Source organism: Babylonia areolata, chromosome 19 (genome assembly GCF_041734735.1).
Source record: "Babylonia areolata isolate BAREFJ2019XMU chromosome 19, ASM4173473v1, whole genome shotgun sequence".
NCBI classification, from domain to species: domain Eukaryota; kingdom Metazoa; phylum Mollusca; class Gastropoda; order Neogastropoda; family Buccinidae; genus Babylonia; species Babylonia areolata.
This window is the reverse complement of record NC_134894.1, coordinates 22,285,731-22,299,348: the sequence shown is the minus strand read 5'-3', so window position 1 is coordinate 22,299,348 and position 13,618 is coordinate 22,285,731. Positions and strand designations below refer to the sequence as shown.

The 13,618-nt window shown below is 46.1% G+C and overlaps 1 protein-coding gene across 1 annotated transcript in view; it reads left to right on the top strand.

Annotated features, from left to right (window-relative positions):
- The window catches only part of LOC143293539 (uncharacterized), a 39,254-nt gene that overhangs the window by 21,437 nt on the left and 4,199 nt on the right, over nt 1–13,618 (top strand). The window contains exons 4-10 of the mRNA XM_076604462.1: nt 365–461; nt 1,532–1,587; nt 2,413–2,457; nt 3,617–3,719; nt 5,154–5,220; nt 9,053–9,145; nt 13,510–13,590. Coding sequence (XP_076460577.1) covers nt 365–461; nt 1,532–1,587; nt 2,413–2,457; nt 3,617–3,719; nt 5,154–5,220; nt 9,053–9,145; nt 13,510–13,590 — 542 coding nt within the window. The remainder of the gene's footprint in view (nt 1–364; nt 462–1,531; nt 1,588–2,412; nt 2,458–3,616; nt 3,720–5,153; nt 5,221–9,052; nt 9,146–13,509; nt 13,591–13,618) is intronic.

Here is a 13,618-nt window from a genome sequence, read left to right as displayed (position 1 = left end):
CTGTACAACACCCTTTCTGTTTGTTTTACTATGTGCGTAGCCCTGTATGTGTATATGTATACACTGTTGTTATGTCTGTATGGTTGTAATGTGATTAGGTCTGTCTGTCTGTACAACACCCTTTCTGGTTGTACAGTATTGTGTGAGCAGATGTCAGTACACAAGGCGTACTTCGTCTGTAATCTGTGAATAGTCGTGTAGGGTGAGTTTGGGCTCAGTAATTCTGTGCAACTGTAGATACATATATCTTTCATTCCTCTGTGTGTGTGTGTGTGTGTGAGTGTGTGTGTGTGAAGGCATGACACACATTGTATTATTATGTACCAACCCGATGAACGTCAGTGCGTGTCTGTGCCGTGTGCAGTTTGCAAGACATGTATCACAAAGTACCTGAAAACCAGCAAGAACTGTCCAGTGTGTGACGTCATGGTGCACAAAACCAGACCCCACCTGCACATCAGGTGAGAATAATAATAATAATGATAATAATGGTAATCTTAATTATAAGATGTATTTGTGTTGCACAAAATCTACAGCGGAAACCAATCAAAGCTCTCTCACACCCAATTCTGGCCTAACGCCTTCAAAACTCTGAACCAACGGAATGAAAAACGAAACAATGGCACATGTAGATAACAAGGCTGCAGACACTATTGACGGAAAATGGGAGGGTATGGAAGAACTGTTTTGGAAAGAGGTAGGTTTAAAGGCGGGACTCGAAAGAGATAGCTATAGTGCAGGGGATTTGACGAAGCTAGAGAGGGACACCGTTGGATTATATTCTGACAAATATAGATAGCTCTGTGACGTCGTGCATAAAACTATAGACATAGCTCTGTGATGTCATAGTGCACAAAACTATAGACTCTATACCTGCACATCAGGCGAAACGTTTATTCATGAACAATACTGACACAGATGTATAAGTTGTCTCACACCGTCACTTCAAATCTGTTGCAAAAAAACTCGTTGTGATTTAAACTTTGTGTTTGCATCGGTGACATATTGATACCCACATCCAAACACTCACCGTCCTCTAAAATCGAATGTGACGTCAATTGTTGGTGTAGACAGTTTTGTTTGTGTCGTGGAGGTTGCGTCACAAATCTTGCCCCGCTGAGACATGACGTCATATGACGGGGACATATTGGCGTCTGTTGCAGTATGGTTAGCTGTAAGGCACCCCCCCCCCCTCCCCCCCCGGTTTTTTTTTTTCTTATTTTATTATTATTATTTTTAAAAGTATTCTCATTTCTGAATGCAACATTTTAAGAAGTGTATGTCAACGCCTTGCATCAAAATAGCAGTGAACCATTGAAAGTTTGGCCACAATATGGTGATACACTATAACGTTGTATCATTGCGATCACTGAGACTTTTTCCAGATTTATCGGTCTGCAAATTTCTGGCTTTGGCAGCTTGCTTCTCATTTGCTGTGCATGCTGTTCTTGTTGTTGTGGTGACAGTTGATGTATTGAAAGGTGGTGGTGGTGGTGGTATCATCAGACTACAGAGGTGTACCTGTGTGCAGGTCAGACAAGACGCTACAGGACCTGGTGTACAAGTTGATTCCTGGCCTGTACCAAAGTAAATACTGTCTCTGTGACTTTTGTCTCTGTCTGTCTTTATCTCTGTGTGTGTGTGTCTCTCTCTTTGTTTCTCTTTTTGTCAGTCAGTCTGTCTCAGTCTCTCTCTGTCTCTTTCTCTCCCGCCCTCCCTCTCTCTCTTTCCCTCTCTCTCTCTCCCTCCCCCTCCTCCTTCCCTCTCTCTCCCCCTCTCTCGGCCTCCCTCTCTCTCTCCCGCCCTCCTCTCTCCCTCCCCCCTCACCCCTTCTCTCTCGCTCTCTTTTTCTCTCTCTCGCGCACGCGCTTTCCCTCGCTCTCTCTCCCTCCCCCTCCCCCTCACCCCCCCTCTCTCTCTCTCGCGTGCGCGCTCCCCCTCGCTCTCCCTCTCCCGTCCTTCCTCTCTGCCTCCCCCCTCACCCCCTTCTCTCATTCTCCCTCCGTCTCTGTCTTGCGCGCGCTCTCCCTCGCTCGCTCTCCCGCCCACCTCTCTCCCTCCCCCCTCAACCCCTTTCTCTCTCTCTCTCTCTCTCTCCAGTGTGTAGACCACTTATTAAAGGCAGGTATATTTTCATGAAATGTTAAAAAAAATATATGTATATGGAGAATTGATTTGAGGTGGTGTGTTCTTTAACCGCATTTTGTTTTGTGTAGAGAACTAGTGGTTATTTACTAATGCTTCTTTACCTTGCGTGCCCTTCTTTAGGCAAGGATTAGAATGTTTTATAACGGAAAAGAAAAAAAAATTGATGAACTTTCTTATACCGGTTCACTTGGAAATAAAGACATATTCTATTCTATTCTGTTGTGTTATGTAAGCTTGTCAATAAAGAATGATAATATCTTTCAGATGAAATGAAACGGAGGAGAGACTTCTATGCACAATATCCAGATGGTGAGTTTTCTTGTTCTGTGTTGTACTTTCCGCTGTTTTCTAGACTCTCGATGCCATTTCGACCAAACCTCATGGCAAAACAGGGAGAAAACAAAACAAATATATATATATATACACATGTACAGACACTCACACACTGACATTTGTGTGTGCGTGTGTGTGTGTGTGTGTGTGTGTGTGTGTAGGTGACAGTGTGTGTGTGTGTAGGTGACAGTGTGTGTGTGTGTGTGTGTGTGAGCTGGTATTGGAAGTGTGATGTCTGCAGGTGTCTGAAGTGTATGATATTTGCAGATGTTGGAGTTATAATGTATATGCAGGTTTTGAAAGTGTTGCAGTGACACAATGTATGTTGCAATGGCGCAATATATGTTGCAGTGGCGCAATATGGTGTGTGTTGCAATGACTCAATTTATGTTGCAAGGGTGCAATGTGATATGTATGTTGTATGATGCAATATGACGTTTGCTGCTATGACGCAATATGATGCATGTTTCAGGACACAATATGATGTATGTTTCAGGACGCAGTGTGATGCATGTTTCAGGACGCAGTGTGATGTATGTTTCAGGACACATTGTGATGCATATTTCAGAACGCAATGTGATGCATCTTTCAGGACGCAGTGTGATGTATGTTGCAGGATGCAATGTGATGTATGTTTCAGGACGCAGTGTGATGCATGTTTCAGGACGCAGTGTGATGCATGTTTCAGGACACAATATGATGTATGTTTCAGGACGCAGTGTGATGTATGTTTCAGGACGCAGTGTGATGTATGTTTCAGGACGAAATTGTGATGCATGTGTCAGGACTCAGTGTGATGCATGTTTCAGGACACAATATGATGCATGTGTCAGGACGCAGTGTGATGCATGTTTCAGGACACAATGTGATGCATGTGTCAGGACGCAGTGTGATGCATGTGTCAGGACGCAGTGTGATGCATGTTGCAGGACGCAGTGTGATGCATGTGTCAGGACGCAGTGTGATGCATGTGTCAGGACGCAGTGTGATGCATGTTGCAGGACGCAGTGTGATGCATGTTGCAGGACGCAGTGTGATGCATGTGTCAGGACGCAGTGTGATGCATGTGTCAGGACGCAGTGTGATGCATGTGTCAGGACGCATGTGTCAGGACGCAGTGTGATGCATGTTGCAGGCGCGCCCAGCAGGGTGGGTGAAGAGAGGGGGGACGAGAACGCGGAACGCATCCTGTTCTCCAAAGAGGACAAGTTCAGCGTGGCACTGCACTTCTGTAGTCGGTCAGTCTGTCTGTCGGAATTGATATCTCTCTCTGTTCCTCTCTGTCTCTCTCTCTCTCTCTCTCTCTCTCTCTCTCTATATATATATATATATCTTGCTTGCTCTCACTCTTTTTCTGTTGATCAGTTTGCTCCTTTCTATTTGTTTGTTTGTGTGTGTGTGTCACGTCTGATGGAACTTGGCACTTATTTTGAAAGTGCGATGTTTGGTACTGGGGCGCATGTGTCGGACGTGACGTATGATGTTGGTGGGTGGGTGAGTGTTGTGTGTGTGTTCATGTTAGAGTGTGTGTGTGTGTGTGTTTATGTACGTGTGTATTTATATGTAAGTCACTAAGTGTATGTGGTCTTGGTCTTGGTCTTGGTCTTGAGACCAAGCTAAAGGTCTACAGAGCAGTAGTTCTCCCCACACTACTGTACGCCTGCGAAACTTGGACAGTGTACCAACGACATGCCAAGAAGCTGAACCACTTCCACACAACATGCCTCAGGAAGCTACTGAACATCAAGTGGCAAGACAGGACCCCAGACACGGAGGTGCTTGCAAAAGCCACCCTTGCCAGCATCTTCACCATCCTGATGCAGTCCCAGCTTCGCTGGGCTGGACACGTGGCGTGCATGCCAGACCATCGGCTGCCCAAAAGGCTCTTCTATGGCGAGCTGCAACAAGGGAAGAGATCACATGGAGGTCAGAAGAAGCGCTTCAGAGATACTCTGAAAGTCTCTCTGAAAGCGTTTGATATCAACCCTGACTCCTGGGAGGAATCTGCAGTGGACCGTGACAAATGGTGCACTGCTGTACACAAAAGCGCCAAGTTGTGCGAAGCCAACAGGACTGCTGCAGCTGTTCAGAAGAGGCAGGCCAGAAAGTCACGGGCAAACAAGCTCCCTGACAATAATCTGCCTGTTTTTGTCTACCCCAGCTGTCAGCGAACATTTCGTGCACAGATTGGACTATTCAGCCATCTGCGCATTCACAGATACATTCATGAGCATCCCCCCCACCCACCACCACCACCCTCCCCCCATCCCCCAGCTGGATGACAACGATGGTCATCATCGATCTCGATGGACACACACCACCACCACCATGATGTTGGTGGGTGGGTGAGTGTTGTGTGTGTGTTCATGTTAGAGTGTGTGTGTGTGTGTGTGTGTGTGTGTGTGTTTATGTACGTGTGTATTTATATGTAAGTCACTAAGTGTATGTGTTTGTATGTGTGTGTGTGTGTGTGTGTTTCTGTGTGAGAGAGGATTGTGGAGAGGTGGTGGAGGTTGTGTTACGTGGTATGTGTTGTGTGTGTGTGTGTGTTTGCGTGTGCGTGTGTGTGTGAGTGTGTTTACGTGTGTGTGTGTGTGTGTTGTGTGTGTGTGTACAACGGGAGTATGGTGATGACAAGACTTGATGATGCTGATGCAAAGACGTGTGTGCAGGGGCGTGAGGGAAGAACGGTCGGTCCGCACGTTCACCTTGTCAGAAGTGACGGCGTCCTCACAAGAGGTTATAATCATAATCATAATCATAATCACATAATTATGCAGGTTCTGATTGGCACTCGCACCGCCCGGACAGGGAGCTCAAGGCGTTTAGAATAAAAGTTATACATGCAATGCAATAAAAGTTACGCATATATGAATTTACATGTATTCAAGTACGACACCCCAGACTGAAACAAGTGTGCGTTCACAAACACACAAGCAAACACACACGCACTCACGTACAGCCAGCAGGATTCAGAAGCACGTTCGTTAGTCAGTATGATGGTTGGTAGATCGGAAGAGGTGTGGGTATACATTCAAAGACTGTACTGGGAAATCCATGTGACGACTCAGAAGGCCAGTTTGTTACGTACTATACTTTTCTGTACTGCATGAGTCTGCTTCTTTCACTCTAACTCAGTGATTTGTGTCTTTCTGCTTTCACCCAGTGCCTATCTCTATGCATTCATCTGTGTGCCTCTCCCCCCCCCCCTTATATCTGTGCATATCGTGTGTCTTCCCCCATATCTGGCATCATCGTGTGTCTTTCCCCCCTTATACTGTGCATTCATCTGGTTGCCCCCATATCTGTGCATTCATCGTGTGTCTTCCCCTATACTTCATCATCGTTCTTTCCCCATATCTGTGCATTCATTGGTGTGTCTTTCCCCCCTTATATCTGTGCATTCATCTGTGTGTCTCTCCCCATTTATATATGTGCATTCATCTGTGTGTCTTTCCCCCTTATATCTGTGCATTCATCTGTGTGTCTCCCCCCATTTATATATGTGCATTCATCTGTGTGTCTCCCCCCCCCCTTATATCTGTGCATTCATCTGTGTGTCTCTCCCCATTTATATCTGTGCATTCATCTTTGTATCTTTCCCCCCTATATCTGTGCATTCATCTTTGTGTCTTTCCCCCTTATATATCTGTGCATTCATCTGTGTGTCTTTCCCCCTTATATCTGTGCATTCATCTGTGTGTCTCTCCCCCCTTATATCTGTGCATTCATCTGTGTGTCTTTCCCCCCTTATATCTGTGCATTCATCTGTGTGTCTTTCCCCCTTATATCTGTGCATTCATCTGTGTGTCTCCCCCCCCCTTATATCTGTGCATTCATCTGTGTGTGTCTCTCTCCCCCCCCCCCCTATATCTGTGCATTCATCTGTGTGTGTCTCTCTCCCCCCCCCCCTATATCTGTGCATTCATCTGTGTCTCTCCCCCCCCCCCTATATCTGTGCATTCATCTGTGTGTCTCTCCCCCCCCCCTTATATCTGTGCATTCATCTGTGTCTCTCCTCCCCCATCTTTTTCTGTGCATTCATCTGTGTCAGTGTCTTTTTTCCCTTGTCTCTGTGCATTCACCTGTATGTCCTGTTTTCCCTATCTCTGTGCATTCATATGTGTGTCTGTTTTCCCCTATCTTTATGCATCCACCTGTGTGTCTTTCTGTTTTCCCCATCTCTGTGCATTCATCTGTGTGTCCTGTTTTCCCCCAATCTCTGTGCTATCATCCGTGTGTGTATCTGTTTCCCTATCTCTGTGCATTCATATGTGTGTCTTTCTGTTTTCCCCAATCTCTGTGCATTCACCTATGTCTTTCAGTTTTCCCTATCTCTGTGCATTCATGTGTGTGTCTATTTCCCCCTGTCTTTATGTATCCATCTATTTGTCTTTCTGTTTTCCTTTACCTCTGTGCAGTCATCAGTGTGTCTCTCTCTTTCCCCGCCCCCTATTTCTGTGCATCCAACTGTCAGTATTTACTATCGCATGTGTCTGTCTGCAGTCATCTGTGTGAACGCATTCCTCTCTCTGCAGTGAATTCATCAGTGTTCGTCCCGGCTGTTCCTTTCATATCTCTGTGTGTGTTCATGTCTTTCTACTTTACCCTTTCTCTATCCATGAATTCATCTGCATGTCTTTATGTTTTCACCGTGTGTGACCGTGCATTCATTGTGGCGAGTGGTGGTTGTTGTAGTGGATGAATTGATTCGATGAAGGAGGGAAGGAGGGTATACGGGTGGTTTAGCTCTGGCATTGAGATTGTGACGATTTGTTGAGGTGTGTTTCCTAGGCGGGCTCACAAGGTCTTACCAGTGTGAAGTTTATGTGTCGATGAAGCATCAGCTTTTTTTTAATTATATTTCTTAAAGAAAATAGAAGTGATGCAGCGTATATTGATCAGTCAGCATGCTTTGACACATCCTTTGAAGAAACAGAAAGAGAAACGTGGTGAGTGGTTGGGTTGTTAGGCCTGGTTGGTTGTTAGGTTTCAGTTTCAGTTTCAGTAGCTCAAAGAGGCATCACTGCTTTCGGACAAATCCATATACGCTACACCACATCTGCCAAGCAGATGCCTGACCAGCAGCGTAACCCAACGCGCTTTGTCAGGCCTTGAGAAAAAATAGATAAAATAAAATAAAATGAAATAAATAAATAAATAATTAATAATAATATAATTTTTTAAAAATTAAATAAATAAATAATCATAATAATATAATAATAGTAATGAAAATAAAATAAATAAATAAATAATAACAATATAATAATAATGAAAATAAAATAAATAAATAGATAAATAAATAAATAAAATAAATAAATAAATAAAAAAGACAACAATGATGATAGATAAGCAAATAAATGTAAAAAAAAGAAAGAAAGAAAAAGCATACACACATTCACACATACACACACATATGGATAACAGATATGCACCAAACATGCAGTTTCACAGATATGAAAGCACAGTGAAATACACATAAACGTACATGAGCCCCAACACACACACACACACACACACACACACACACACACACACACACACTACCCTGCACCTCCTCTACCCCTCTCCTCCACACACTCATTTCTAGGCTACGTATTGCAGCTTCCACGACACACACACACACACACACACACACGCAGAGATGAACACTTGTACAAACACACACACATACGCCCATATCCCCCACACATATCCCCCCATACAAAGATATATATATATATATGCACACCCGCACGTTCCAATATTCCGTTGCTCCCACAGTGTAGGCATGCATACACACACATACCTCATCCTCTACCCCCCCCTCCCCACACACACACATACATACACACGTGCTCAGAACTCTCCAGACACTTGTGTACACTTACACAGGTTGTTAGGATGATGAGATGCTGTATGGGTGTGGGTGTTGCTATAGTGTTGAGGTGAGGAGCGGTTGGTTGTTGGGCCTGATTGGTTGTTGAGGATGATGAGATGGGAGGATGGGTGTGGGTGTTGCTATAGTGTTGAGTTGAGGAGCAGTTGGTTGTTGGGCCTGATTGGTTGTTGAGGATGGTGAGATAGGAGGATGGGTGTGGGTGTTGCTATAATGTTGAGGTGAGGAGCGGTTGGTTGTTGGGCCTGGTTGGTTGATGACAATGATGAAATAGGATGATGGGTGTGGGTGTTGCTATAGTGTTGAGGTGAGGAGCAGTTGGTTGTTGGGCCTGGTTGGTTGTTGAGGATAATAAGATAGGATGATGGGTGTGGGTGTTGCTATAGTGTTGAGGTGAGGAGCAGTTGGTTGTTGGGCCTGGTTGGTTGTTGAGGATAATAAGATAGGATGATGGGTGTGGGTGTTGCTATAATGTTGAGGTGAGGAGCGGTTGGTTGTTGGGCCTGGTTGGTTGTTGAGGATAATAAGATAGGATGATGGGTGTGGGTGTTGCTATAATGTTGAGGTGAGGAGCGGTTGGTTGTTGGGCCTGGTTGGTTGTTGAGGATGATGAGATTGGAGGATGGGTGTGAATGTTGCTGTGGTGTTGAGATATTAAGGTGATGTGACAATGTGGGTTGTCGCCTGTTGCAGCCGGTCCGGTACCTGGAGTGCCCTGCTGGGGTGACGGTGCACATCCTCAAGAGATACGTCCGTCTTCGTTACGACCTGGCTGCCCGCTTCTTGGTCAGTGCTGTAGTTTTGTGTGTATGTATGTGTGTGTTTGTTGTGTATGTGTATTGTGTTTGCGTGTGTGTGTTGTTGCGGTGTGTGTGTGTGTGTGTGTTCCAAATCGCTGTGCCCTCATGCCATGTACAGAAAAAAAACCCCACAAGAGCAACAACAACAATTATGTTAATAGTACTTCTATACAGAGCTCTCAAACCACTAAAAGCGCTGTGCAGTAACACTGTCAGACAGAGAGAGCGCAAACACACACACTTGTAGGCACAGACACAGTCACGCACATATGCACGCGCGCACACATACACACACGCGCACGTGTACACACACACACACACACACACACACACACTGCGAGCCATGATTACTATTCTTCCCGATGAATTGATAAACTGAAATCCCTTGTAGTGCAGCATGCGCTTCGCACATGTAAAAAAAGAACCCATGTTAACAAAAGGGTTGTCCCTGGCAACAATTCTCAAGAATAGTCCACTTTGAGTGTGATAGTAACAGCAAATACACCCACAGACAGAAAAAAAAAGTACAGAAAATATGAGTTGCGCAAGCAGCCCCTTTCCGCACAGAGAAATCTGTTGTGACAAAAAGTACAATGCGATACGATACAATGCAGTACAGTGTAACACCACTCTCAACTCTCAGCCAATGTGCTTCACTTCTGTCACAAGCCCACGGGTTCCCATGCCATTTCTTGTTTTAATAGTTCAGTTTATTTGCTTGTTTGCTTGCTTTATGTTGTTTGTTTTTTCTGATGGCATCAGTATACTAATGTGAACGTCGGAAGAATTATTCACCATGCCAAAAGTCGTAAACTTTGTTAGTTTCTGACTCCTGTCTGTGTGTCTCTTTCTTTGTATCTCTCCGTCTGTCACTCTGTCTGTGTCTCTGTGTGCCACTCCTCCCAGCTAAGCTTTCATGCATCACGTTACCCTCCTGTCTGATCATCCGTTCCATTCCTTGTCTGCCTGTCGCGCTCTATCCTTCACTGTCTGCCTCGCTTCTCCTTCTCACTGTGTGTGTGTGTGAGAGAGAGAGAGAGAGGGAGAGAGAGTGCGTGTGTATGTGCTGCGCCTGGTTCTGAACTCTGCCTCCTCCTCTCCTCCTCCTCCTCCTCCTCCTACTCATCAGCCACCCCTTCTTTCTACCCACCCTACCACCCACACTGTTTCCTCTAGGCAGCCAAGAAAATGTGTGTGGGAGATGAGGGGAGGGGGATTGAGGGGTGGGGTGAGGGAGGGGCGAGGGGTGGGGATGATGAGGACAGGGAGGAGGGGTATCGGAGACTGCTTGGCAGGGAGGAGGTGGAGGTAGGGGAGGGAAGGGGGGAGGGGAGGGGGGAAGGTGGGGGAGACAAGAGAAGGGAGAGAGGGATATACAGAGAGAGAGAGAGGGGGAGGGGTGTGGGATGAGTGTCTTTGCCTTGTGACGAGAGGACAACGTTGTTATTGATCCACGGCTGCCACAGCTGGCTTTCACCCCTGTGCTAGCTAGCTCTCCCTTCGCCCTTACTCCTCCAACCACCCATCTCTGTCTTTCTCTTTCACTCTCTCTCTCTCTCTCTCTCTCTCTCTCTCTCTCTGTGCCAGTCTTTCTCTCTGTCTCTCTGTCTCACCCCCCCTCACCCCTCTCTTTCTGCCTCTCTCTCTTTCTCCCCCTCTCTAACCATTCCTCCCTCTCTCTTCTCCCCCTCTCTTTCTTCCTCCCTCTCTCTTTCTCCCCCTCCCTTTCTGTCCCTCTCTTTCTTCTTTCTCCCTCTCTCTCCCTCCCCTCCTCTCTCTCCCTCCCTCTCCTATTCCCTTTTTCCTCACCCTCCCCCGCTCTCTCCCTGTCTCTCTCTTCCTTTCCCTCCCTCTCTCCCACTCCTCCCCCTCTCTCTCCCCCCTCTCACTTTCGTCCCTCTCTCTCCCTCCCTCTCCCACTCCCATATTCCTGTCCCTCCCCCCTCTCTCTCACTCTTTCTCTCACCCTTTCCCTCCCTCTCTCTTCCTCTCTCTCATACTCCCTCCCTCTCTCTACCCCCCTCTCTCTCTGTCCTGCACATTTTGTGTGTGCGCATGATTGGGGTTTTAGACGAACAAAACTCGGGTTCGTCTTTTTTTTCTTCTTTTCTATCCCCCCCCCCCTTCACAGAAAGAACTGCGAGGAAGGCAGGGAGAGAAAGAGAGAGAGAGAGAGAGATTGGCGGGTGGAGAGAGAAGAGGGGGTAAACGGGGAAGGACGGGCTTTTGGGGGGAGGGGAGGTTGTTGTGGGGGGGAGGCGGGGTGGGGGTGGAGGGTTAGTAGATGCTCGAGCTTGATGAAGGACGGCAGGGAGCAAAGAGCAAAGAGAAAGAGAGAGAGAGGAGGAGAGAAAAATGTGGGCCTACCCATTCCTCCCATTTTCCTTTTCCACCCTTCCCGTTTTTCTCTGTTTGCTTCATTAAAATGATGAACGGCAGGCGAGCAAGCGAGAGAAGGAAAGGGGAGGGGAGGGGGGGGCGGGGGGGAATTAGCGGGACTAGAGGGAGTGAGAGTGGAGAGGAGAGGGAGGGGTGATGGTTTTCTTTCTTCCCCCCCCCCCTTCTTTTATTATTATTATTATTTTTTTTTTTTTTTTTTTTGTGGGGGTGGGTGGTGGTTGTGGGATGGAAGGGGGAGGCCTAATCCCGTGTCACTGACTGGCATCCAAATGCGCGCGTCAGGTTGGAATGACGTCAGCTGAAGTTGGTGTGCTTTTCTCTTTTTTTTTCTCTCTCTCTCTCTCTCTTTCCTCGTCAGTGGCGGTTTTTTTTGTGTGTGTGCCTGTGCTTGCATGCGTTTGTGTGCATGCGTTTTTGTGTGTGTATACGCGCGTGTGTGTGTGTGTGCATGTGTTTTGGTGTGTGGATGTAAAAGGTTCTTTTGACGTCACCGACTGCCAGTTCAAAGCGGAGAGAGAAGAAATAATAGCCCGTTTTTTGGTGTTTTTTTGTTGTTGTTGTTGTTTTCTTTTTATCGCCACGTTCACAGCCACTTTATTCCCGCATCACCACGTTCCCAGCCACTTTATTGCCGCATCACCACGTTCCCAGCCACTTTATTGCCGCATCACCACGTTCCCTACTACTTTATTGCCGGCATCACCACGTTCCCAGTCACTTTATTGCCAGCATCACCACGTTCCCAGCCATTTAATTGCCGGCATCACCACGTTCCCAACCACTTTATTGCCGGCATCACCACGTTCCCAGCCTTTTAATTGCCGCATCACCACGTTCCCAGCCACTTTATTGCCGGCATCACCACGTTCCCAGCCATTTAATTGCCGCATCACCACGTTCCCAGCCACTTTATTGCCGGCATCACCACGTTCCCAACCACTTTATTGCCGTCATCACCACGTTCCCAGCCACTTTATTGCCGCATCACCACGTTCACCGCCACATCATTGCCATATCACCACATACATAGACACTTTATTACCGTTATCGCCAATTTCACAGCCACTGTATTTCGACACCCGTACGTCTGTGGCGTTGCATGATGTAGTATGTATGTTACAAGTGGACATTCTTCACAGCGGTGACACGTTACATGATGTTTGTGATGTATGTCAACTGTGGACAGTTGCTTTGCAAATGGCAATGTGTAAACCTCCCCTTGGTCCAATCTTAAAGAATATACAATGATTTTTGTGAACCACAAGGGGGGGGGGGGGGGGGGGGGGGGGGGGGGAGTCAAGTTCAGGTAAAAAGACAAATCCAGTTCCAAAAAGGGTGGGGAAAAAAACAAAACTCGAGTCAGGCCTAGAGATGGGTTTTGTTCATTTTGATTTTGTTCCAGTGGATCTAGTAAAAATCATGAAAAGATAACCTAGAAAGGTAGAAACAAGAAAGGTAGAAACTATAAGAGTATGTGGGAGTGAAAAAAGCCCTGCTTTATCCCTTGAACTGCTTACCTACCCGGGCTACCAAACACAATTACTAATACAGTTATAAACATGCAAAAAGACACCAGAAGAAAAACTTGGTACGCCTAATATGATTTTTAGGGTGTACATATATACTATATATATATATATATATATATATATATATATATATATATATATGTGTGTGTGTGTGTGTGTACAATTTTTGGAGTGGTAAGGCATAGCATGCTGCATGCGATAACTTACTGTTATAGATAGACATTTTTCTCAGTGATTGGATGTTACAAGATGTATGTGATATGTTACATGTGAACATTTCACATTGATGTGGCATTGTATGATGTGTGATGCTCACAGCAATGATGTGTTACATGATGTATGTGATGTGAAACTTTACACTTCAACATTTTTTTTTTTACTGTGATGTGGTGTTGCATGATGCGTGTGATGTGTGTTGCAGGTGGACATATTTCACAGTGACGAGGTTTTGCGTGATGACTACACGCTGATTGATGTAGCATACATATATACGTGGAGGAGGGTACGTCTTTTCTCCCCACCGCCCTTTC